The sequence below is a fragment of the Bos taurus genome, chromosome 2 (genome assembly GCF_002263795.3).
Source record: "Bos taurus isolate L1 Dominette 01449 registration number 42190680 breed Hereford chromosome 2, ARS-UCD2.0, whole genome shotgun sequence".
NCBI lineage: Eukaryota > Metazoa > Chordata > Mammalia > Artiodactyla > Bovidae > Bos > Bos taurus.
This window is the reverse complement of record NC_037329.1, coordinates 80,620,140-80,645,947: the sequence shown is the minus strand read 5'-3', so window position 1 is coordinate 80,645,947 and position 25,808 is coordinate 80,620,140. Positions and strand designations below refer to the sequence as shown.

Below are 25,808 nucleotides of genomic sequence, written 5' to 3'. Positions count from 1 at the left end.
CCTGTAACATTTCTAATTTAGATGCAAGGTTTTTGTTTTTAATTTTGTATATTCCATATATAATATGTATGACTTTGATGAGAGAAACTTTAAATCCCCACAATGTACTCTGTTACGTATAACATTTGGCACATAGGAGGAGATCAGGAAATATTTTTTAAGTGAATGAATAAATTGATGAACTAATTAGGTACAGTACAGGTAGGAGCAAAGACTAGTAAATTTCAAGACCTCATAAGAGAAAACATGTTTCTTACCTTTTTTGGATCCAAAAGCTTATATGGTCACACACCAAGAGCCAGAAGTTGTGGGTTGATATTGTTAGCATTGACTACAGCAAAAGGAAGGGGTGTTTAAATCACCTAGGTCACACTCAACTCTTATCTCTGGATAAAGCCACTTGTGGTTTTCCTGTTTCAAAAGAAATAGTTCCCTGTAAGCCCTGATTCTAAGTGCCAGCTATTTTATTTCTGATGGATAAATGAGGTTTTGACTCTCTCAAATTCAAATTTGTACATGTTTTATAACCCCTATTGATTTCTTAAGTGGTTAACCATGTACTTGGGGAGTGTAAATTATACACTGGGAGGGTGTCAGACCTGTTAAAAGGTAAACTGACACTATGAGACCACAAAGTACCATTTAGTTAACTAATTTCAGGTCCTAAATACTGTCCACGTGGAAAGAAACTGTTAAGATCCACACCTCATCCTTAACTATTTCTAAAGCAGTTTTTGCACTCAAAGTTATCACTGACTAGAAATGAAGGAAGTATCATGAGAAATCAATTGTTCAAAACTGGAAAGAAGGAGAGAGTGAGAGAGAATTCATCGCTATTTAGAATATCTAAGGAATGAATTGTCTTAGATTAAAAACATTTGTACTTAACCAAAGGATAATGCTTTAAAGATGAGAACACTTAATGTACAAATTTTCTTAAAAGAGTACTCAAATTCTCATCCTTCTTAAAGAGAAGATGCTAAACAAACTCCAGCATTTTCTTAATGGCTCAGAATTGCACAATAGCATCCGTAATTCAGGAATTTTGAAAATGCAGATAGAGATAATGTGGGAGATTACACTCCAGATGTGACCTGGAATTTCGTTGAAAAAGTTATTGATGTCAGTTTGCTTCTTGGTCATTTGCTTCTTTCTAATAAAGGTAAAATGCGGTATCACTTGCTATATAACAAAATAAACAATGTAAGATAACTGCCTTTCTTATAAGATGAATTCATAAATAAAAAAATGAATTCAGACCCTTTCATCAAGTTGCCCTAGCTTCTCAAAAATTCTTCTTTACAGTGGCTAATAGCCATACCTTGACACATCAGCACCTTCAAAACATAATTTATATGTTTCCAATGCAGTGAACCATAGATATATAGATATGTCAGCATAAGCCTAAACTAGGGGGATCATAAAATTTACCACCCTAAGTAGGAAACTTTTGAGAGTGAAAGGAGGCATTGTGAGTCATTATGCTGGGAAAATAAACACAAACCAAGATTGTACAGGTCACATACTAGCTGAACCCAATCTGTCAGCTCATTTTCATTAATTCCATATGGACTATTAAAAATTGTATTTTATCAGTGTGATAAAATATTTTATCAGTGTGTCTGGTTGCTAAATGGTAGTTTTATTAGCTTGCCAAGGCTGCCATAACAAATTACCACAAACTGAATGACTTAACAGAAATGTATTATCTCACAGTTTTGGAGGGTAAATTCTGAAACTAAGGTGTTGGTAGGGCCAGGTGCGTGCACAACAATGTTAAGTCATTCAGTTGTGTCCAACTCTTTGGGACCCGGTGGACCATAGCCCACCAGGCTCCTATGTCCATAGGCTCTCCAGGCAAGAATGCTTGAGTGGGTTGCCATGCCCTCCTCCAGGGGATCTTCCTGACCCAGGGCTGGAATGTGTGTCTCTTATGTCTCCTGCAATGACAGATGGGTTCTTTACCACTTGTGCCACCTGAAAAGCCCTGGTAGGGCCACACTTGGTCCAAATTCTCAGAAAACCGTCCTCTGCCTTTGCCAGCTCTGTGGTCCCTCCATTCCTTGGCTTATAGTAGCATGGCTCCAATGTCTGCTTCCACCTTCACCTGACCTTCTATTGTGTGTCTTCTTATAAGAACCATCTTATAAGAACACCAGTCTTTGGATTTAGGGTCCTGTCTAATCCAGTATGAGAGAATCTGAACTAATTATTTCCCAGTGAGCTTACACTCTGAGGTTCCAGATAGACATGAGTTTTTGGAGGACATTATTCAACCCAATGCAGTAACTAATAAAATATTTGGTTAATATTTTACCAAATAATCATTAGCTGTAAGATTTTATTGACAATAAAACAAATGTATAATACTGAACAATGAAAAAGATTTATTCGCTGGTATTTTCATGTCTCTATAACAAGTTAAACAGAGAGACCACACAGCAACCTATGATGGATTATCAAATCATCAAAAGGTTTATTTTAGAAAGCAATACCACCTTTAATAACAGTCTTTGTTGTTGCTATTCAGTCACTAAATCATGTCCGGCTCTTTGCGACCCCATGGACTGCAGCACGTCAGACTCCTCTGTTCTCCAATATTCCCAGAGTTTACTCAGATTCATTGATTTGGTGATGTTAAACCATCTCATCCTCTGTTGCCCGCTTCTCCTTTTGCCTTAAATCTTTCCCAGCATCAGGGTTTTTTTCCAATGAGCCGGCTCTTCACATCAGGTGGCCAAAGTATTGGAGCGTCAACTTCAACATCAGTCCTTCCAATGAATATTCAGGGCTGATTTCTTTTAGGATTGACTAGTATGTTCTCCTTGCAGTCCAAGGGACTCTCAAGAGTCTTCTCCAACACCACAGTTCGAAAGCGTCAATTCTTTGGCACTCAGCCTTCTTTATGGTCCAACTCTGACATCCATACATGACCATTAGAAAAACCATGGCTTTGACTATATGGACCTTTGTCAGCAAAGTGATGTCTCTGCTTTTTAATACACTGTTTAGGTTTGTCATAACTTTCCTTCCACTGAGTAAGCTTCTTTGAATTTCATGGCTGTAGTCACCATCAGCAGTGATTTTGGATCCCAAGAAAATAAAATCTGTCACTGTTTTCACTTTTTCCCCTTCTATTTGTCATGAAGTGATGGGATTGATGCCATGAACTTAGTTTTTTGAATGCTGAGATTCAAGCCAGCTTTTTAACTCTCCTCTTTCACCCTCATCAACACATTCTTTAATTCCTCTTCACTTTCTTCCATTCGAGTGGTGTCATCTGCGTATCTGAGATTATTGATATTTCTACTGGCAATCTTGATTCTGGGTTGTGATTCATCCAGTCCAGCATTTCCCATGATGTACTCTGCATAGAAGTTAAATAAGCAGGGTGATAATATACACTGTTGTCATGCTCCTTTCCCAATTTTGAACCAGTCAGTTTTTCCTGTCTGGTTCTAACTGTTGCTTCTTGATCTGCATACAGGTTTCTTAGGAGACATGTGAGGTTCTCTGATATTCCAATCTGTTTAAGAATTTTCCACAGTTTATTGTGAGCCAGATAATCAAAGGCTTTAGTGTTGGCAATTAAACAAAAGTAAATGTTTTTCTGGACATCTTATTCTGCTTAAATACAAAGATACTTGATTCATAGACATGTTGCCAAGACATCATTGAGAAATATCATCAAAACAGAATAACTTTAAATACCATGAAACTGTTCAGAGGCTATGCTATGTTCAGAAATTACTTCTTAGAAAAAACTACAAAATTCTGTCTTAAGAGTTGACTCCATGACTTTTTCAATATCAATTTTATCTAACATGTGTATTTAAAATGTCAAACCAACTTTCAGAAATACAGCACAATCAATTGCATTTGTTTCTTAAAATTATTTTATATTATCCTTGAACAGTTAGAAGAGATAGTATACCTTCTAATGCTCTCAATTAGAGATTCTCATTCTCAATGAGAATCAATTATATTAATTTGGTCAGGTACCAACATATGGCAGTAGTCCAAATTTATAAATGACTCTAAATTTATACTGTAAATTTTCTGACTGTCCTTGTTGGGCCATGAGATCATACAGGAGAAATGTGCAAACCCATCAACCTGTCAATTGCCTACACTTGCTCTTCCAAGTCATTTATAGATCTCTTTCTTTTCTTTTATGGTTAGCAACACATTTTTGCCCTCCAGCCTTTTGCCTTTCACTGAATAAGCCTGAAGTGCATAGCAAATATGACTTTCTCCTCTGCATCTAATTCTGTCACACTGAATATATCATGCTACTGAGTGAACTAGAGTTCTTCACCAGATTGTATCTTACCTTGTCACTTAACGTAGGGACTATCTGTGTCTGCACTGAAGTGCAGCTGGTTCTTTGATGCAATAATTAAGAGGGACTAATCTTTTAAAAGCTACCACACTAAGGTACAGGTGGCTTCCAAATATATTGCCTATGCCTGTCATATTCATTTTTCATTCTGCTGATTGAACACCCACTTTTACTACTTTTTGTTATATACACTTGAGCTGTTACAGTAAATAATATAGTCTCTGTGCCAGGAGAAATAATCTATTGCAAAGTTTTCTCATGTCTTTAAATGGATAACAGGTGTGTAAACTCATCGATTTACCTTAGCTGTCAGTTGGCTGTGGTGACTGGAGTGCCCAGGCTTGATGTATCTTCCATTTGCCTAAACCAAATCTCATGCTTTTCTATGTATGTGTTAATGTGAAAAATTTGGAGATGCTATGGTCTATTGCAATGTTTCTCAGAATGGAGTCTGATGGAATAGTCCCACAAAATGTTCCTAAATAGAAGATAGAAGCTTCCTAGACAGATGAGTTTAGGATCACTCCATAATATGTATCCTTTCTAGGCATCTCACAATGCAGTTTAGCCTTTGAGACACTCAGAAAACAAGCCATAAAGAAAACATATAACTGTGTTTAATACACTCTTTCCCAAACTTCTTTGACTACAGAACTCCTTTTTCCATGAACCCTGCTCCAGAAGTAGCACTGTGTCAACAGAGCTCCCCTTGGTAAACACTGATCTGAAGAGTTGTGCTCATTGTCCTTAAAGCCTGTAATTTAGAAGCAAGGGTGTCTGTCTTGCCCAGCCCAAGAAACTTGAGAGATTTCCCTCCCCGGCTGCCCCATTCTTGTGCTGTCAACACCTGCTGTTTGTTGCAGCGTCACCTCTCTCCGTTTTCATAGAGCCACAAATGGTGACATTGCTTCCATTTATTCTGTCTTCTTTCCTGCTCTATTGCTTCTCTTATAATTTTATCTTTTCTACAGATGAGCTGAATGTCTAACAATATCACCAGTTGTCCAAAGCTTCTTTATTCCTACTTGGAAATCAAACCAATCACAATTCTTTATATAATCCATACCTTTTCTCAGCTGTGGCTATTTGTTTCTGTATCCAAGAGAATGCTTCATTTGGTTTCACACAGGGAATTAATTCTTGTTGCTATTCTGTTAGCTGCCTAACAGAGCCATTTGTGAGAGTTGGTCTCAGGATACCTAGGAATTGACAACGTTTAGAAGTCTTTCACAGATGCTGGCATTTGTTGCAGACACACCGCCTATTCTTTGAGTGCTGTGTTCTCAAAAGAGGCACAGACATTCTAAAATAAAATGAGTTGGTAAGGCTGACTACCAAAATCAAGGAAAGCTTGATAGCTGAAGGCCCCTGATGACTTCTCATCACATCCAAGGCAGGTATGGACAGAGCAGCACTGGGAAAGACACTGCTCACACACTCCCAGACGTGGAGCAGCTGGCTGAGATCAGTTCTGCAGGTGAAGCAGCCAAGACAGACTTGGGGCCACAAAGGTGGTGCAGCGCCAGTGCCAGTGTAGTTATCAGGGGAAGCAAGCAGGATCCAGGGAGTGGGAAAACCTAGCACAAGCTGGTCAGAGACAGAAAGATGAGACATGTCAAAAGTATTGTCATCTAAATCATCTGAACATCAGAATTTGCTGGGGTCCTTTTTTGAAAGACAAAATTCAGATCCTTCAGCTGGTGATTCTGATTCAGTTGATCAGGACCAACTGAACCCTGGAAATCTATTTTTGACAAGCAGTTAAGGTGTATCTGCTTTAGAACAAGCAACATTACCCTTAAAAGAGGAATTTGAGGACACTAACCAACTCATTAAATTTTGTCATTTATGAGAGAAATCACAGTAGAATTTTATTTATACAAAACTCACACACAAGTATACACACACTTCTGTGAGGGTATCAAAGTATCCAGGATGTCTCCTAAGATGCTATAACACGCCAATGCCAAGGTTCTATACCTGTAAATGTTCAGGCATATAGCATTGCATAACTATCCCCCACTGTGGTTGTCTACAATTTCTAGGCTAGGCAGGTTATTAATGTTTAGAATTAAACATTAAACTTCAATATTCCACTTAAATATTTTATGACATTTCTAGCTATTTGAAGTGCTTTTCCCACAATTTTTAGAGCTTATTTATTTCTTTTATTTTTCCAGAAGAGAAGTTCAGTTATAAAGCTGTTTCCATAGAGAATTTTGCATTTATTCCTAGTGTTTTCTCAAGTACTTCTGAGACTCTCACAAAAGTCTGTTAAAGAATAAAAACTATACCCTTTGTTCTTTAGTTTAAGAAACTATAAAAGCTCTCCAATTCTTTTCAGAGAGCTCTTGTAGAAAACCAAGCTGATTGCTAGCCATATTCATAACAATATCATTAAGTTTATCTGCACTTACAGTTTTGGTGTTTACCACCTGTTAGTTTTAAGTATGAGAATAAATGCATGGTCATATTCAGAAAAAGGCAACTAAGGAAAATGTTTTATTAATTTATAATCTTAGTTCTTATTCTGAAATGCAGTTGCCTGTGTTGTGTTTGGTTTTTAAAATGTTTCCTTTTTTGATATCCTGAAAAAGTTCAACCATCATTTCTCACTTCTGGATAATACTGTACATAACAGTGTGAATGATCAGATTGTTGTTATTGTTGCTTAGTCACTAAGTCATGTCTGACTCTGTGACTCCTCGGACTGCAGCACACCAGGCTCCCCCATCCCTCACTCTCTCCCAGAGTTTGCTCAAATTCATGTCAATTGGGTTGATGATGCTATCTAACCATCTCATCCTCATCTCATCTCATCTCATCTCTGCCCTCTTCTCCTCTTGCCTTCAATCTTTCCCAGCATCAGGGTCTTTTCCAATGAGTCAGCTCTTCACATCAGGTGGCTGAAGTATTGGGGCTTCAGCTTCAGCATCAGTTCTTCCAAAGAATATTCAGGACTGCCTTCCTTTAGGATTGACTGGTTTGATCTCCTTGCAGTCCAGGGGACTCTCAAGAGTCTTCTCCAGCACCACGATTAGAAAGCACCAATTCTTTGGCACTCACCCTTCTTTATGGTCCAATGCTCACAAGTGCATAACTACTGGAAAAACCATAGCTTTGACTGTGGAGACCAGATTAGAATTTATGAATTCAGAATTGGCCACACATGGTTCCAGTGTGGTTTCTGAGGGAGTACACACACATGGACTCCATTTTTCTACCCATAAGAACTAGATTGTCCATATCCTTCAGTCATTGCATGAAGGTGATTATAAATGCTTTGTTTAGAACCACACCTCCTTTGTTAACAGAGGGAATACTATTTTAAAAGCCAGGTGATATACTCATGCCTCCACTAGTCCCCCCGGGAACTGTAGAAAGAAAGACCCTCATCCCTTTCTCTTGATCCATTTCTACAGGGTGTGTAGCCCTACTTCTCAGCAGAAATTCTTTTCTAAGGCATCTCTCACTCGCCGCTCATTTTCTGATGCCATTCTCACCCTAAAAAAAGTTATTCCCATGTCACAATGTTAAGATTCTTTTTCTACTGATATAAATTCTGGATGTTTCTGGCAGCTTCTCTATGCTGGCAACTGTGGTAAGGGGATATCCTAGACAAAAGGTAATTTTAAAAAAAAATATGTGTTCATCATCTTCCCTGTGCTATGGTCTGTGATAGGCAAGGAGACCACAACAGTAAGATAAACAAGACAACAATACTTGCCTTTAAAAAGGAGTTTCTAAACTCATGCATCAGACAGACAAGTAAAGGACAATGAAAATTTGGTGTGAAAAGTACTAGGAGAGGGGTATGATTTTAAGAAAGGAAGGCAGTGAGTCCAGAATGAGTGGGCAGGGGAGAAGATTACAGAAGCTCCTCAGAGGATGTAATGTCAGTGATGAGACCTGAATGATGAGTAGGAGTTACATAGATGGATGATAAAAGGAGGAAATGAATATTCCCAATAAAGGAAACTGCATATGGAAGGTTCCAGAGGGCAGAGAGAAATTTCATATAATGAGTGTAGGAGGATGCAAGAGAATTACAAGGGGTGAGAGTGGAAAAGCTGGAACAGATTTTGAACAACCTTCTAATTAATGTTAAAATTTAATTCATTGGAGGAGTAATGAGGAATAACAAGAATTGTTTCTTTGGGAGTTTTTAAGCAGGGTCATTATGCATCCATGTTTTTCATCTAGAAGCATCACTCTGGCTCTAGTGTGGAAAATTGACCCAGAGAGGGCAAGACTGAAGATTAGCTGATAGTGATGGTTTGATCTTAGAGAATAGCCACCAAAATGTAGGGAAATGAAGGAACTTGGTAGATACGTAAAAAGCAGACACTATAGGACTTGGTGATTTATTCAGAATTTGAAAGTGAAACCCAGATTTCTGGTTTGTGTTAATGAGTGGATGGATATGCCTTGCCCAAGAAGTAGAAGAAGGAGTGGGAGAAGCTGATGAGTTTGAGATGCCTGTGAGACGTTTGGTACTTTAATGCATAGATATGAAACTCTATGAAAGTGTGATCATTTATTAAAAGGTGTTCTGAGCTGGCTAATCAGAATCTGGAAGTCAGAGGCATTGAGGTTACAATAGAAGCCTTGGGTGAGTATGAATGAGCTCCCTCTCTGAGAATATTTAAAGTGTAAAAAGAAAAGAACTTTAGAAAAACACCAATACTTTAAGAATTAGTTGGAAACAAAGAGCGCACAAAATAGGCTATGAAGGAACAACCAAAAAAAAAAAAAAAAGAAACAAGAGGTAGATGATATGGAAGCCCAGGGAAGAGAAGGCTTCAAAAAGAAAGAAGTGGTCAGCTGTATCAAATTACTGATTACTAAAAGATTGAGACAGTTGAGGTCTGAGAAGAATAACTAAATTTTAGCAACAAAGATGTTGTTGGCTGACCTTGTCATAGCAGGTTCTCTGAAGTGGTGACCAGAGAGCATGGTGGGTTAAAGAGTGTGTGAGATCTCGCTCAGGAAGTAAAGAATGGAAGCAGAGATAGCACTCTTAAGAAGTTCAGCAGTAAAGGGTGAAAAGGAGACAAGAGGTCTACCAAGGGACATGGATTGAGAGAGGTTGGTGAATTTTTATCTTAAGATGGAAGATACTTGAAAATATTTAAATACTGATGGCTGGGAGCAAAGAGTAAAGATAAGTTAAAGATATTGGAGAGAAAGGAAATAATTGATGGAGAGAACACTTGAGGGGGATGGAGGGGTTGGAATGCATGATAGGTTGGCCCTGGACAAGAAATCTCTCCCAAGGTAGAAGGAAGAAAAAGAAAACATTGCTTTTCAGAGCATCAATGGGATCGAGGTGAGGTAAAGAGTCAGGAGTTATAAAAAGCAAATGGTAAATAAGATATGGAAGCCAGATGTTGTCCTGTATTTTAATAAGTTCTTAAATGCATAGTCTGCATGGTATACTGGAAAGAGCCCTAGTTTTGATGCCAATTCTGCTTATCAATTGTGTAAATTTCTAAGACAAGTAATGAAATGGCAACCCACTCCAGTATTCTTGCCTGGAGAATCCCATGGAGGGAGGAGCCTGGTAGGCTACAGTCCACAGGATAGCAAAGAGTTGGACACCACTGAGCTACTTCACTTTCACTTTCATCATCTGTATAAAATAAGATTTTTATAAATCTGCTTTGAAGGGCTGTATTAAGGAACATATTTTTGTCATGTTAAGTATTAACACAATGCTAGGCATGTTGTCGGAGAAGGCAATGGCACCCCACTCCAGTACTCTTGCCTGGAAAATCCCATGGATGGAGGAGCCTGGTAGGCTGCAGTCTGTGGGGTCGCTAGAGTCGGACACGACTGAGCGACTTCACTTTCACTTTTCACTTTCATGCATTGGAGAAGGAAATGGCAACCCACTCCAGTGTTCTTGCCTGGAGAATCCCAGGGACGGGGAAGCCTGGTGGGCTGCCATCTATGGGGTCGCATAGAGTCGGACACGACTGAAGCGACTTAGCAGCAGCAGCAGCAGGCATGTTGTAGATTCTCCAGGAATTGTAGATATACTTAGTATCATCCTGTCAGGGGAATCTGATTTCTTGTCTGTGTTTAGAAAACAACAAGCAAAATCATCTGGAAATGACCAATAGATATATATTACACATAGTACATAGCACAGTGCCAGACACATAGTAGGTATTTAAGAAACATTGATTTAATACATTAGCAATTTTTGGTCCTTATCTACATTATCAAAATCCTTACAATTTTCTGCTATTTCAGTAAATGTTCATATAATACATTACCAATTTTTTGGTCCTTATCTACATTATTAAAATCTTTAAAAATTTCTGCTGTCTCAGTGAAAGCTAAATCCTCCTCATTCTCTGTTGGCTAATAATTTCAGAGTCACACAGGAAAACAAAGGTGTCACCTGAGAAGGTTTATCTCAACTATTCATCCATTGCTGTATATGCAGCCCGTAAAGGAAAAAAAAGAGCTTGATTCACATAGCCCAAAAGGCAAAAGTGGATAGGATCTGAGCCCTCTGTTACTTGTGTTGTCATTTCAACATTATCACCCAAGAAGCTCCCTAAGAAAGGACACCCAGATTAGCCACTGAGCCAATAAATTTGGCCAGAAATGCATAGGTTTAGTTCAAGACAAAAGAAAAGGGGGAGGAGAGTATACATGACATAAAATAGCTTCCCAGGATTCTTTCTTTCTCTGAGGTTTACAGTAAACTTTGTCCTGGAAGAGAACATTGTTGCTGCAGCAAGAGCTCAGTGGGGAGAGCTGTAACAAATTGCCCCAGATAAGCTTAAGGCAACTCCAGCTCTGGACTCCTGAGATACTAATGAACCATAGATCCCTGCCTCTTTCCAAGGCCTGATGTTTATGAAGTGTTGTCAAAGACATTGGAAGTTCCATAAAATACTATATTTTTAAAAGGTCTTCAAGCTTAATCCTCTAAACCTATAGGAGTTACCCACTTGCTGAGCGTTAATAGGCTTTTGACTGAATGGTGAAGTTTGTAAAGGACCATTACAGCAGAGTGCAGTTCCCCCAGTAGCATGCACTCTTCACTCTCTGGAGGGCTCTGCCATCTAAAGCCATGCAGGGCATTTTTAAGGCAGGAGACAGAGAAATGGCTAAAGATCTGCTTATTTTTCTCTCAATAACAAACAACTTTTATTTTTCCTTTTTTATCTTAGAGGTCGAGAATTTCTGGCAAGACACAAATATGAAATTTGTGATGTCAAATTCTTAAGTGTGTTAATATTGTATTTGGATGTCATAAGTTAAAATGATATATACAAGTTTCTTTCCCAAGCTTTTACAGATTTCTCAGCTTTTCTCCATGTAAATACATTACCAGTAGAAACTGAGATAATAAAAGCCCATGAAAATAAGCATCCAGTATTGTTCCATTTCATTCACTCCAGTCCCCAAATTACTATGTCTATTTCAGACACTGATACTTTTTCCAATTTAAATTCAAGCAATTCTTGAATAATGCCATTAAGGGTCTTGCCTGAGAATCTAGTAACATGAAAATTAGTTTTCTTCCATTTTCATTTTATGTCCAATAAGAATATTTATATATCCAAGTGATGATGTAGATAATCACATTTCACATTTTATATTAGTGCCTGATCAACAGTACAATCAGAAAGAATTTCTCTACATCCCCATCCATCCTGCTCCCAACTCATATTTTTGCTTCATTAGCAAATTTTAGGATCAAAATATTTTCAATTACTCTTCTGAAAAAATAGGATAATATTCAACTTGTAGAATAAATGTAGCACTTGAAAGACCTGATCTCTGTTTTGAGGTTATTTTTTCTAAATCTTTAACAGATGAAATAACTGATAATACTGTTATTCCTAGACTGGGCCTCTGCTCTTGACAAAACTTTAGAATTGATTGTGTCCTTACATGCCTCCATGTCCCTTGTGCTAACCTGTCACTTTTAGCGAGCATTTTCATTTGAGTGTCCTAGAGGCTTAAAAAAGGAGAGACTCTTCTCATCTACTCATCTGTGCCTTGAAGAAACTATGACAGCAGGTGAGGCTATTATAGAATTTGTTAAGTTGCAAGAACTCAGATTGCATTACATTCAGAATCCATTCAATTGGAATGTTTTCTGGTCTTTAAAAAAGTTCGATTGCAATTCAAGCTAGATATGAGGTTTTACTGCCACCTCATATGTTTATACCTGATAAGATAAGGACAGGAAATCATAAGAATTGTATATCTTCTTTGAAACCAACTCTAATCAACAAGGGGACCATCATGCCTTTACTTCTAAATTCATAATTTGTTTCCTGTCCTGGGCACAATATAAATATAATGGGGAAAAAAAGATAGTTTTTATTTTTCTAGTTGGTTAAATAAAACTGTTTTCAAACTTCTTTAGCAATAGGGTAGTAAGCAAGAGAAGAATAAAATCAAGTAATCAAAACAGGTGTGTAAGTATAGGACTATCTCAGTGCTAGGGTTTCCTTGGACTGTTATAAACATGAAAAGTAAAAGTAATAAATAAAGACACCCAAAATGGAAATTCCATTTTTCTTGAAAAATGCGGCACATTTTGTGTACCCACAGGAAAAGAGACTTGAGAAGATAATACACATTGTACAATTCGCAAGCATCCACTTGTCAAGATAATTTGTGATGTTAAAAACTGAAGTAAGATCCACATTTTGCTCCCCACAAGGAAGACAATGCATGGTGAAGATCACTTTATGCTAGAATGTCTGAATTACAGACATGGTAAATATTTAAGATATTTTGCACCCTTTAAAACAGCAAAATGTCCCCATAATTTAAGCAAAGTGATTTTCTTATCTAAATAATGTCCTTATTTCTCTACTTCCTTTTCCTAGGATATCAAAAATAATTTTTTTCAAGAAATATTAATATTAGTAATTTATTGCAAGTAAATATTCACAATACAAATAAATATTACTCTTAAAAGTCAAAGAACCTAGAGTTCTGAAACAATCCAATCTACAGTTAACACCCTATAATATCTGAGAAATAGTAACACATCTGAAAACTTTCACACAAACTCACCACTTCACTCTTTAATTCATTTCCCCTATTGAACAGCTAAATGTACAATGGAAATCTGCCTCCCTAAAGTATCCTCTAAATTCTGGTGATATCTCTAGTTTAGGATTTTTCCAACTTACTCAAAAGCCTTACACAGAATCAGACTCCTCCTAAGGAATCTAGAGCCTAAAAGCTTTGTGCTGCTACTGCTGCTGCTAAGTCGCTTCAGTTGTGTCCGACTCTGTGCGACCCCATAGACAGCAGCCCACCAGGCTCCCCTGTCCCTGGGATTCTCCAGGCAAAAACACTGGAGTGGGTTGCCATTTCCTTCTCCAATGCATGAAAGTGAAAAGTGAAAGTGAAGTCGCTCAGTCGTGTCCGACTCTTAGCGACCCCATGGACTGCAGCCTACCAGGCTCCTACGTCCATGGGATTTTCCAGGCAAGAGTACTGGAGTGGGGTGCCATTGCCTTCTCCGAAAAGCTTTGTAGACATATTCTAAAGAAAGTCCTGAGGCTTTCCTCGTGGCTCAGTGGTAAAGAATCCTCCTGCCAAAGCAAGAGACATGGGCTCAATCCCTGTCCAGGGAGATCCCACATGCCTTGGAGCACAAAGCCAGTGCTTCACAACTACTGAGCCTGTGCTCTAGAACCTGGGAACTTCAACTACTGAAGCTCGCACACCTAGAACCAGTGCTCTGAAACAACAGAAGCCACTGCAGTGAGAAGCCTGCACACTGCAACTAGGGGGTAGCCCCTGCTCGCCACAACTAGAGCAATGCCTGTGCAGCCACAAAGACCTAGTACAGCCAAAAATAAATTTTAAAAATTATATATTTTTTAAAAAGTTCTGATTAAAGCAAAATGGGAATATCTCCAGACAGATATCATCTTACCAGCCCGCAAAGTCCTCCCAGACTATGATGCACCATGGATAGGGTCTGGTCCTTTAGCCTCTAGGTGCAGAAATTTGATCTTACAAACCCTCAGAATTCAGTAGGTTGAAGAAAGGTGACTTGTGCCCCTAACATGCATGGAAACTCAGAACCAATCAGTTCACTCCAATGAAATATATAACTGTCAAATGGATAAGATGGCCAGGTGGTAGTGTCAAAGGCATTCCCAATGTGTAGGCTGCATAAATGTCCAGTTATTTTAAGACTATTTAGGAAGCAGAACATCAAAACAAGAGAACTGGGTTGTTGACTAAGTGAATATTTCATAGCATCAGACACTAACAGTCTAGTGCAACCATATCTGCAGCTGGGGACTCTGGGTTTACTAGTTAAAGTTGGCTTCTCAGGGCCCAGAAGCCTGGAGAGCACTGGAACAGATGACACAACATGACATTCAGATGCGTCTTTTGCCAAGCTCTAACCCTTATCAGTAACCTCAGATATGCAGATAATACCACCCTTATGGCAGAAAGTGAAGAAGAACTGAAGAGCCTCTTGATGAAAGTGAAAGAGGAGAGTGAAAAAGTTGGCTTAAAGCTCAACATTCAGAAGACTAAGACCATGGCATCTGGTCCCATCACTTCATGGCAAATAGATGGGGAAACAGTGGAAACAGTGTCGGACTTTATTTTTCTGGGCTCCAGAATCACTGCAGATGGTGATTGCAGCCATGAAATTAAAAGATGCTTACTCCTTGGAAGGAAAGTTATGACCAACCTAGACAGCATATTAAAAAGCAGAGACATTACTTTGCCAACAAAGGTCCATCTAGTCAAGGCTATGGTTTTTCCAGTGGTCATGTATGGATGTGAGAGTTGGACAATAAAGAAAGCTGAACGCCGAAGAACTGATGCTTTTGAACTGTGGTGTTGGAGAAGACTCTTGAGAGTCCCTTGGACTGCAAGGAGATCCAACCAGTCCATTCTAAAGGAGATCAGTCCTGGGTGTTCATTGGAAGGATTGATATTGAAGCTGAAACTCCAATACTTTGGCCACCTCATGAAAAGAGCTGAATTATTTGAAAAGACCCTGATGCTGGGAAAGATTGAGGGCAGGAGGAGAAGGGGACGACAGAGAATGAGGTGGTTGGATGGCATCACTGACTCGATGGACATGGGTTTGGATGGACTCCGGGAGTTGATGATGGACAGGGAGGCCTGGCGTGCTGCGGTTCATGGGGTCGCAAAGAGTCGGACATGACTGAGTGACTGAACTGAACTGAATCCTTATCCTAAGGGAATCATCCTTCCTTCAGATATAGGGATAGTTTTAGTTGAATTTTACAGTCACATTTCTGCTTCAGTAGATAATGTCTTGCTTTGACAGATTAATTCCTGAATGACGTCTTGTTTCTAACTTTGGGGGAAGAAAGTAGGGGTGATGAGAAACACACACATACACACACCCTACTCTGGGCTGTACTGATTTAAGTCTCTGAATTGCTATGCCTGGCATTGTCCACTTTCTGTCAACTTATCTTACTAGACTTGTGATTAAAGCAAGGTTTTGCCATTCACCATTTCTTCTGTCTCTTCAGCTTGCCATGTCTCTTTCCCTGAAAGCACCAGGACAGAAACCATACATATAGCTGTGTTTTAAAGCAGCCTACTTCTATAGCTCTTGACTGGAATGCTGACTAGCAATGGGCATGCAGCCCTATGAGTTCTGCTGCAAGTAACTCAGATTATACCAGAAACTGTTCCTTTAAGAAGTCAGGATCTCATTCAGAGCAAACCATTTGTAAACATTTAAAACAGGAAACTGGACAAAGATTTTAAACAAAGATACAAAAAGTTTCTAGCATCATCACTCACTCTCTTAGAAGAAGGATCACAACCCTTACATTAAATCTCTTTAAATGGAGAAGAGAGAAGTTGATATGTAAATCATCAACCACTGGAGAAAACATACAGACTTCCAAAGTATCATTTTTCTATGATTTAAAATCTTTAAATGCTTTGTTATTGCTTCAGTATCTATGCATAAACATCAGGATCACAAATACCCACTATGGTTCATACACACATTTGGTTTGTATATTAGATTTCTGTGTTTCTACTCTTCTTAATACACTCAAATCTCATTTCTGAAACATGTCTATTGCATTACTAGAAGTGGTTATATATTCAGGTTTTCAATCAACTGGTTTGCTTGTTTGGGTTGACTATAAATTTGTTGACATATATTGATGATTCCTCATTTTCTTGCCCAGGGATCATTTCTTCTACTCATTTATTTTCAATCTAACTTTCTTATTTGAGAGTATCCTGTGAGCAGCACAACGGAGCACTCCAAGCTCATAAGGAATGGTGTAAACTAATTAGCAGATTTTATGATGGAGACTATTCCCCTCCCACTTGATCATCCTGTCTGGATAATGAACTTTGTGAAAACATCCAGCTCTAGCTACACTAAGGCAACAGTACCACTCAGACAAGCTCTCATTTTGCCCTTAAACTTCAGTTCTTAATTGTGGACATGGTACAAATTCAGAAAAAAAAAAAAAAAACAGTATGGGGTGAGGGACAGTGTTTAAAATAGCCTTAAAAATGAATCTGAGTTAAGAAAATCTTGATCTTCTTTTCTTCATCTACTTTTGTAACTGACAGAAAAAAAAAATAGCCCTAATAAGATGTGTTTGAATAAGACTACGACTGAAATCACAGTATATACGTGAAATGTAGGGAAGTTACAGAAAATTCCCCTACATGCAGGTATGCAGAAGCACTGAAGAGTTACTAACGAACACTAAATAGAATGTTGAATAGTTTGTTATGGGGAGAAGATCCAGAAATAAAGAGTGTAAATCAGTGCTGGTTCATTACATCAGCAGTGAGGCTGGCAAACCCCACTGCTAAAGTCATCTTTCAGCAGCAGGTGTGCAGTTTGTCCACTCTGGCTTATAGCCTCCTGGCCAAGGCACGGGATGAGTCCAGTCTTCATGGCTTCATGAATGACCACAAGCCCTCTCAAGATGTATCCAAATTCTGCTGTCATCCTGCTTCCATTTTGGTCACATACTCCCATGTTGGAAATCTGACTCCACACTATCCATTTCAATTTGGGTGTTGTTTGCTTCCTGCAGGCACTATTTGTTACCAAAAACACCACGGTAACTTAGAAGAATGGAAGAAACCAAAAGAGAAATGTCTATATATGTGTCTTTTCTATGAAAGTGGTCCTTGCGGTTTAATAGTAATTATCAAAGTAGAAATATTACAGTGCAAACAAAAGATCACCTAAATAGGTAAAGAGACACAGATGTAAAACAAACGAATGGCTGAAATGCCATCGCCAGTCTCTTCGGCATTCTTTGGGTATGCAATTTGAAATATTACCCTTATACCTATGTTCATAAATATCCCTATACAAGAAAGCACGTAACATATTTAACAATTTACTTCAAACTTTAATATTTTTCAGATGATAACCTAGGTATTAAAATTTAAAGGTATTTTATAGCTCTGCTTAAACATAAATAATACATTTGTATACTTCACTAATACTTAAGGTACATTTTTTTTTTCTCATGATGAATATAGTCATCCTCTATGATGGACAGTAAGGGGCTTCCCCAGTGGCTCAGTGGTAAAGAATATGCCTTCAGTGCAGGAGCTGCAGGAGACCCAGGTTTGATCCCAAAGTTATGAAGATTCCTTGGAGGAGGAAACAGCAACCCACTCCAGTGTTCTTGCCTGGAGAATCCCATGGACAGAGGAGCCTGGCAGGTTCATGGGGTCACAAAGAGTCAAGACTCAACTGAAGTGACCTAGCACGCACACATGATGGACAGTAAAAAATTATAAGAATGCACTATAATAAAAGAAAAGCTATACCCCTATATAGAAATGGTAGGAGATAATCTATTTCATAAAAATAGTAATTTATTCTCAATCTTCCATCGCTGGAAAAACCCATACTGCTGACCAATTACTGTGGTCCTGGTGAAAAGCATTATTATTTTTATACTTTGGGGGCCATGCAACATGGCATGTGGGATCTTAGCTCCCTAAACAGGGATCAAACCTGTGCCCCTTGCATTGGAAGCTTGGAGTCTCAACCACTGGACCACCAGGGAAGTGAAAAGTCAAGAGACTTACGTTTCTCATACTTTAGGCAAGGATCTTAAAGTATATCAGGTCTCAGATTATAGAAGAAACTCAAAAAAGGCAAAACTTTACATTATAAAATGAATATATAAAGCATCAAAAGACTGCTTAGAGACGGTATTACCAACAGGAAGCAAATGTTTAAACTAACAAAGGTCAGGAAAAATATTTACTATCTTTATAGAAATATGAGAAAACAAGGCTTAATGACGGAGGAAAGGGTTCATTTTAGAACATGTTTTTTCTTTATCGTAAGTTTAAATTTCACATGACATTGCAAACATAGGCCAAATATTATGAATTAGAATATACTCACAGCATTTAGAAATACTGTGTTAGGATCTACATAAGTGATTCTGAAATAACATTTGCTCTTTCAATAGCATTATTTAGGCAATAAGAAAATGTGCAGGTGCTAGGAAAATTCATGTTCACTGTAGATGAAAAAAGCCTGAAAGAATACATTTGTTGAAATTTGCATTTGGTTTGGAAAACTTCTGTTTAACAATTGAACACAGCCATATTTTAACTTTTAAGCTCCCACATGGAGAGAGTGTCAAGGCACTGCAGCAATTTACTTTTACAGACATTATGCGGGGTTTTGAAATTCACAAAATAAGATATTTCTTCCTGAATTATTTTATGATCAATGTACTGTCTCTACACAAGGAAAGTTAAAGCTGTCTGACAACTCATAGAAACATTACTGGCTCTTAAAGATGTAGGAAATTACATCAAAGCATGAAAAGCACTGGGTAATTTTGCAGTTTCATCTCTAAACACAATTGTAAAGACATCTGTCTTTCAGTTCTTTCTCCGTCTTTCTTCTGAAGCATGGCCTTTTAATTCTTGCCCTTGTAAATATTTTTTGTCTACTGTAGCTTTGCTTCTTAATATCCTGGTTGATCTTACCAGGCTAAAAAGTATTTACAGGGGATGTTGCTTTTATCTGTATTCACAGAGAATGCTAACAAATTAGAAGAAAGTGCCAGAGAACACCACATACCGTGCCCAGAACACTACAATGGCTTCTGCATGCACGGGAAATGTGAACATTCTATCAATATGCAGGAGCCATCTTGCAGGTAAGGTTTTCACCCTTTAACTTTTACACGCATAAAGTAAAAATATAGAAACTAAATTCTGGATGGCATTCTGCCTGAGTGGGTGATCAGCAGCCACACTTTTCTCTGCCTCTCCTACACACATACACACACACAAGAAAACAATATCTGTGTACCTTCCATACCCAAGTACTATGTAACACATCATTATATACACTCTGCTGGTAGAATTTTAAATTGTATCTTGGGCATTCCAAGTTCCTTAAAGACACGGCCTCCTTTGGTTCATTCACTACTCTTTCCCATGGATGCAGAGCAGTGCTTGGCACAGATTAGAGACTTGACAAATATTTCTCAAATGACTGAATGAGGCCTTACTCTACGTAAGATAACATGGTTGCTTTGGGTAGGTCATCTTTTCCAAAATAATGGCATATACAAGTGGCAAATGGTGAAATAGTTTGCATATTGCTATACAGGGAAAGGATTATCGCTCTCTTTTTCTCTTCCCTCCCTTCTCCCCCTTCCCTTTTCATCTTTTTCCCTTCCTTCTTTTTCTTCATCTTATCCTTCTTTCTTCCTTCCTTCCTCTCTCTCTCTCTTTCTCAAGATCTGTCTTCCTTTCATGTTTTCCGTCACTGAACACACAAGCACCTGCCTTCCAGTAGAGCCAGGCCGACTGAGAAGTTGCTCCCGCTGCTCTGTCATTCCCAGCAGAGTTGTCAGTATTAAACCCTTCCGATGCAGAAACCAAAGATCCTAGGATATAGTTATGAGACATTCGAAGTGAGGTTCTAAAATAGTTGCACAAAGTCAATGACAAGTTGATCCCCACTAGTGTTATTCTCGTGTGAGCTGTTTCCTCATTTCATGGTCAATTGCTAATTCTAACACTATCTATCTGAGCTTTCTGATGAGAACTGAGTGACAGAGAGGCAGTCTTCATTCTCAGATGAATACACATGGGCTTGTTTTGCTAAACCTTATTGCCTACATTGTAATTACCTTTTTACTACTGAAATTTGACTTTCTAACATAAGCGGACAACTTTATGACCAGTAAATTAAAGAATTCAGTCTTGTTCTACCTCTGGCCCTAACATTTTTTAACACATTCTAACTGTTGCATAGAGAATGCTTTATCCAAAAAATTAATAAATAGCATTATTTTTTATACTCATGTCATCAGAAACAAGCCTTTTCTCAAGCAATTATGTTGACTTAGGTTAATTAAAGAGCAAGTTAAATAAAATGTAAAGCTCACCTGAAAAAAATAGAAAGAACAGTTATTCCTGTACTTCTATCATCTCCCTCCTATCTTCAAACTCTACTATTATAAGTATAAAAAGAAACCATATATCTTTGAAATGAAAAACAAAAAGAGATCTTATTGAAAATAAGTATTTGAGAAACAAATCTAAAAAGTACTATCTTTTTTTTTTTAAGAGCAGGAAAAGGAAACAAAAGGCCCTAATTTCAAAATGAAGAGAAATGGCCATAGGCGAACTATAAAAATGAGTACAGCAGCTTTAGGTAACTGGACGCTATCATTTATTCCAGGTGTGATGCTGGTTATACTGGACAACACTGTGAAAAAAAGGATTACAGTGTACTGTATGTTGTTCCTGGCCCTGTCCGATTTCAGTACGTTTTAATCGCAGCTGTGATTGGAACGATTCAGATTGCCGTCATCTGTGTGGTGGTTCTTTGCATCACAAGGTCAGTAACTATACTCAGTGGTCACCCACATAAAGGAATACATCATTCCTCCTTGTCTGAGTCAGATCACTCTAATTTCAAGTCCCTTTGTGGACTCCGCAACCATCCATTCTCTGGAGTCCTATTTCTTCATCATAACATTTGAATAACCAAATGGAAAGACAATGACTTTCATGCTGGAGTGGTACAAATTATTTTCCTTATTTTTGCATTTTGATGAGGATTATTTATTTTCTAAGCAAAGGCCTTTTCTTTCCTCTTCTAATGTGTAATGCCAGTCTTTGTTTAAATATGCTCTTTCTTTTAACTATAAAAAGTCAGTCTTCAGTCAGACTACTAACAGACTGTTTAAATGACCAGCATTTCCTTACTCAGGCTTCCCTAGTGGCTCAGAAAGTAAAGAATCCATCTGCAATGCAGAAGACCCGGATTCAATCCGTGGGTTGGGAAGATCTCAGCATGCCAAACAAAATCAGAATAGATTTTATAGAAGACCTAGAAAAATATTAAATTATAGCTCTCACTTATAGCACTTATATTTCTAAGTATAACTCTCAGGTATAACCATTTTTAACTTATTTGATACAAACAACAAATACATTTTTATCTTAGCAAAATAACTTTAATCACAAAATTCAAAGAAAGTAATTATAATGAGAATGATCATGTTGCAGTACATGAAAACTTTTGATACAGGGAAACACACAGCAAATTTCACAAGAAGCTTTCATATCAAACCCCAGAACAATTAAACAGTAATTATTTCCTGGAGAGTTGGATTGAGAGAAATACAGAGATCTCATCCAGTTTCAACAGAAAAAGAAAAGAATAATTACTAATCTCTGACACTGGGCTTGGAGTAAAGGACAGAGGCTGGGCTTGGAGTAAAGGACAGAGGCTGGGTAAGTGCTTAACTGCATTAGTGTGTAAATTCATGGTAACCAAGAAATAGATTCCAGACCAAATGCGTATTATTTATGTCCTGGTCTAACCAGAAATGTTACTGAAGATATTCTGTTCTGATCTGATTTCACTCTGCTCAAGAGAAGAGTTCCAAGGAAGTTTTTCAAGGTTTCTGCCAAATTCACAAGGCATTTAGACTTTCAATCATTTGTGCAGCTCTACAGTAAATCAAAATGTTTCCCAAAAAAGTATTTTCAGAAGACAAGAAAATAAAAGTATCATATCTGTAGAAAATAAAAGTCCTAATATATCTCAGTATCTGTATCATGCTATCTTCTTTGAGGACAAGTGTGGCATTTGCTCTTGAAAAAGACAAAATGTGGTTCATAAATCCTTCCCTGGCCTAAAGGCTTAAGGGAAGATCATCGACGGGAGCTCTGTGCTACTCGAAACCGAGTTGAGTTCATCAACTCGACTCTCATGTTTAGATGCCAAGTGAGTCAATGGATTACATTAAAATAGATTCTGGGGAGTGTAAAAATAACTTAAACCAAAAACACTAAGTGTAAAAGAGAAGATAGAATAGCATCTAAAACACAGGAAGCTGTGCCATATTACTCCAAGGGTCTTGAGCTGTCTAATATCTAAGCAATATCAGCATATGAAAAATGAAATTCATATGTAATAGATCTAATCTCAACAATTTGATTTGCTACTTCATGTACTAACAAAAATGCAGAACTTTCAATGCTTGAGCAGATGTTTAAACTAATACAATTATGTAAAGTTTAAAAATAAAATAAAATTTAAAAAAATAATAAAATAAAATTTGAGCCATTGAGAAAGCAAAAAAAAAAAAGTCTTATTAGTCACAGTTTCATTTCCATACATAATAAAAACAACTGGGATACATAGGGTCCTTATCTCCCCAGAAATTGTGTGTCTCTATGTGTGTGTCTGTGTGTGTGTCATATATGTATACACACACACACACACACACAAATGAATATACATATGAAAACTGTATGAAGAGGGAAAAATTATCCCCATTTTAAAGACAGGCACTCTGAGGTATGAGAAGTCAGCATGTTGCTGAGTGTACACAGGTGAGCAATCAGGGCAGAAATGAAGTCTAGGTCGCCTAATATCAGAGCTTGTGCATTTCATTTTCACTCATACTGCCCCTTTCACTGGTCATGATGTTTGTATTCTGCTATTCAAGACAACCTAAATTGAGCCCCACATTAGGCTGGCTACTTTTTAAGCCACATATCTGTTTTCACCTTCCATGTGAAAACAAAATCTATCTTCTTTTTACTTTTGAGGAATGTGGCTTCCAGCTCCATGTTCATTTTGACAGATCTACTTCCCCCCCAAAATCATATATCTATATACTACATACATTTATTCATATATGAACATATATATGAATATGCATTTTCTGATACTCTATAGGCTATTATAATAGGATTTTATATGAACTCTATATTATTTTTATTTATATCATCAAAGCATTGCTTTATCATAAAAGATCAGAGCTCTTTAAATAATTTGAGTATTAGCTTTTTATAGAAGCTAAATAATCGGTACCAATTTATATCTCTAGCTTATACTATTCACATACAAAAATGATGTTAGGCTGAACCAAAACAATATCCCTTTTCATTACAGATCCTATATTAACAGTTGGCTCATTCTCTGGTTTGATAAGATTTAAACTTTTAGCATTGAAATGTCAATATAACATTCACCCTAGGGACATTTAAAATATAAAGTTATTGAAGACCTTCAACGTGGGGTTAGATGGGCTCACACTTGCTTGATTGCATTGTGCTCAGTCATTCTTTCTGCCTTAATGAGTAAGCAGTTAAGGACTAGGTAAATGTATTCCTCTTGAACTTCCATGTCTGTTCTTTAGTTCTCCTTAATAGACACTTAAAGACAACTACAAGGAGAAGCAAAAACAAACAAAACCAAAAACCTTTTCCAAAATAATTGCAGCTTCTGCTAATAATAAATTCTTACATCTGAAATATTTTAATAATTTGCTTAATCTACAACTTCACTCTGTTTTTGTGGGACTGGACTTCAGATACTGGACTAAGATTTGTAAACTTTCCAACCTTCTAGGAAATGCCCCCGAAGCAACAGAATTCACAGACAGAAGCAAAATACAGGGCACTACAGTTCAGACAACACAACAAGAGCATCCACGAGGTTAATCTAAAGGGAGCATGTTGCACAGTGGCTGGACTACCGAAAGCTTGGACTACACAATACAGTATTATAGACAAAAGAATAAGACAAGAGATCTACACATGTTGCCTTGCATTTGTGGTAATCTACACCAATGAAAACATGTACTACAGCTATATTTGATTATGTATGGATATATTTGAAATAGTATACATTGTCTTGATGTTTTTTCTGTAATGTAAATAAACTATTTATATCACACAATATAGTTTTTTCTTTCCCATGTATTTGTTATATATAATAAATACTCAGTGATGAGCAAAAATTGGCATTCTTAAATTTGCGGTATCTCATAATTGTAAATATAATCAAGCTAGTACCTTTGTGCAGGTATCAGTATTTTATCTTTCTCCACATCTTGAGACAAAGCATTGGTTTATACAGGACTCAGTGGCTAGGCTTTGAGTGATTCCAAGATCAAGGAAAATGATGGTTATTGGAAAAGAGAAAAAATAATTTACTTTTTATCGAGTGAGGATAAAATATTTCAGATCTTTGAATCATCTCTGTTTCATCAACTCTCTTCCCTGGTCTTCCATTTTCATCCCCAGAGCAGAAAAATCTCTGGCATATAAATTAAATCAAAGAAGAAGGGGAGGAAAAGTGTTTTATAACTCATAAAGGAGAGGGAAAAAGATATTGGTTTTTATTTGGGAAATATCTTAGACTTGCCCGGTTAAGTGCATATATCTGAAAGGTCCTGAACAAGCTACATATTAGGAATACACAGAGCACAAAGTCTATTCCATTTAGGTGCATGGAATTAACAACTAGGGAAAAATTTTAATAACATCATTAAATGGGTAACACCAAATCATGAATTCTCAGAAGCACCTTGCTATATTTATAGTATATGGTTCTTTAAAAATAAGTTAGAATCACAACCAAATACCTCATGAATAACTTTATGGCTAATGCAGCAGCATTATTTGAAATGGAACTAAGATGATAATATTTCATAAAAACCGATAAATGTGTTTTATATATATATATATATGATAAGAATGAAAATTAATCACATAGCATATGAAAGACCTTAGTGGAAAATCGATATAGATTTTTGAGCATATAAATAGGCATGACCATTTTGGAAAAAATAAACTGTAAAAATTCTCAAGGAATAAGATGAAAATAACAAATCAAATAATTGCCTTATTATTATTTAGTTTTTCACAGCTTCCTGTGACTAACACAGTAATCTAAATAAAGCTTTCTTTGTCTCCTTCAAATGACCTCTGCGTATACTGAAAGGAATGACACTTCTGTGGCCACAAAAAAAAAAAAAGGACAAATGTCAAACCAACACATTCTGAAAATAAAATATTCAGTGAAAAATAAGTTTTCTGAAGTGATATTTAAGATATTTGTTAAAACATTTTTTAAAGGTGACAGCCTAAATAGGATTTAGGACTCTGTGAAAAATCT

General features: G+C 37.3%; 1 protein-coding gene across 1 annotated transcript in view; it reads left to right on the top strand.

Moving 5' to 3' along the window:
• Positions 1-24,587, top strand: part of TMEFF2 (transmembrane protein with EGF like and two follistatin like domains 2) — a 277,948-nt gene extending 253,361 nt beyond the window's left edge. Inside the window, 3 exon segments of the mRNA NM_001076101.2 lie at positions 19,404-19,527; positions 21,066-21,224; positions 24,258-24,587. Coding sequence (NP_001069569.1) covers positions 19,404-19,527; positions 21,066-21,224; positions 24,258-24,354 — 380 coding nt within the window. The 3' untranslated portion in view covers positions 24,355-24,587.
• Positions 24,588-25,808: the final 1,221 nt, after the last annotated feature.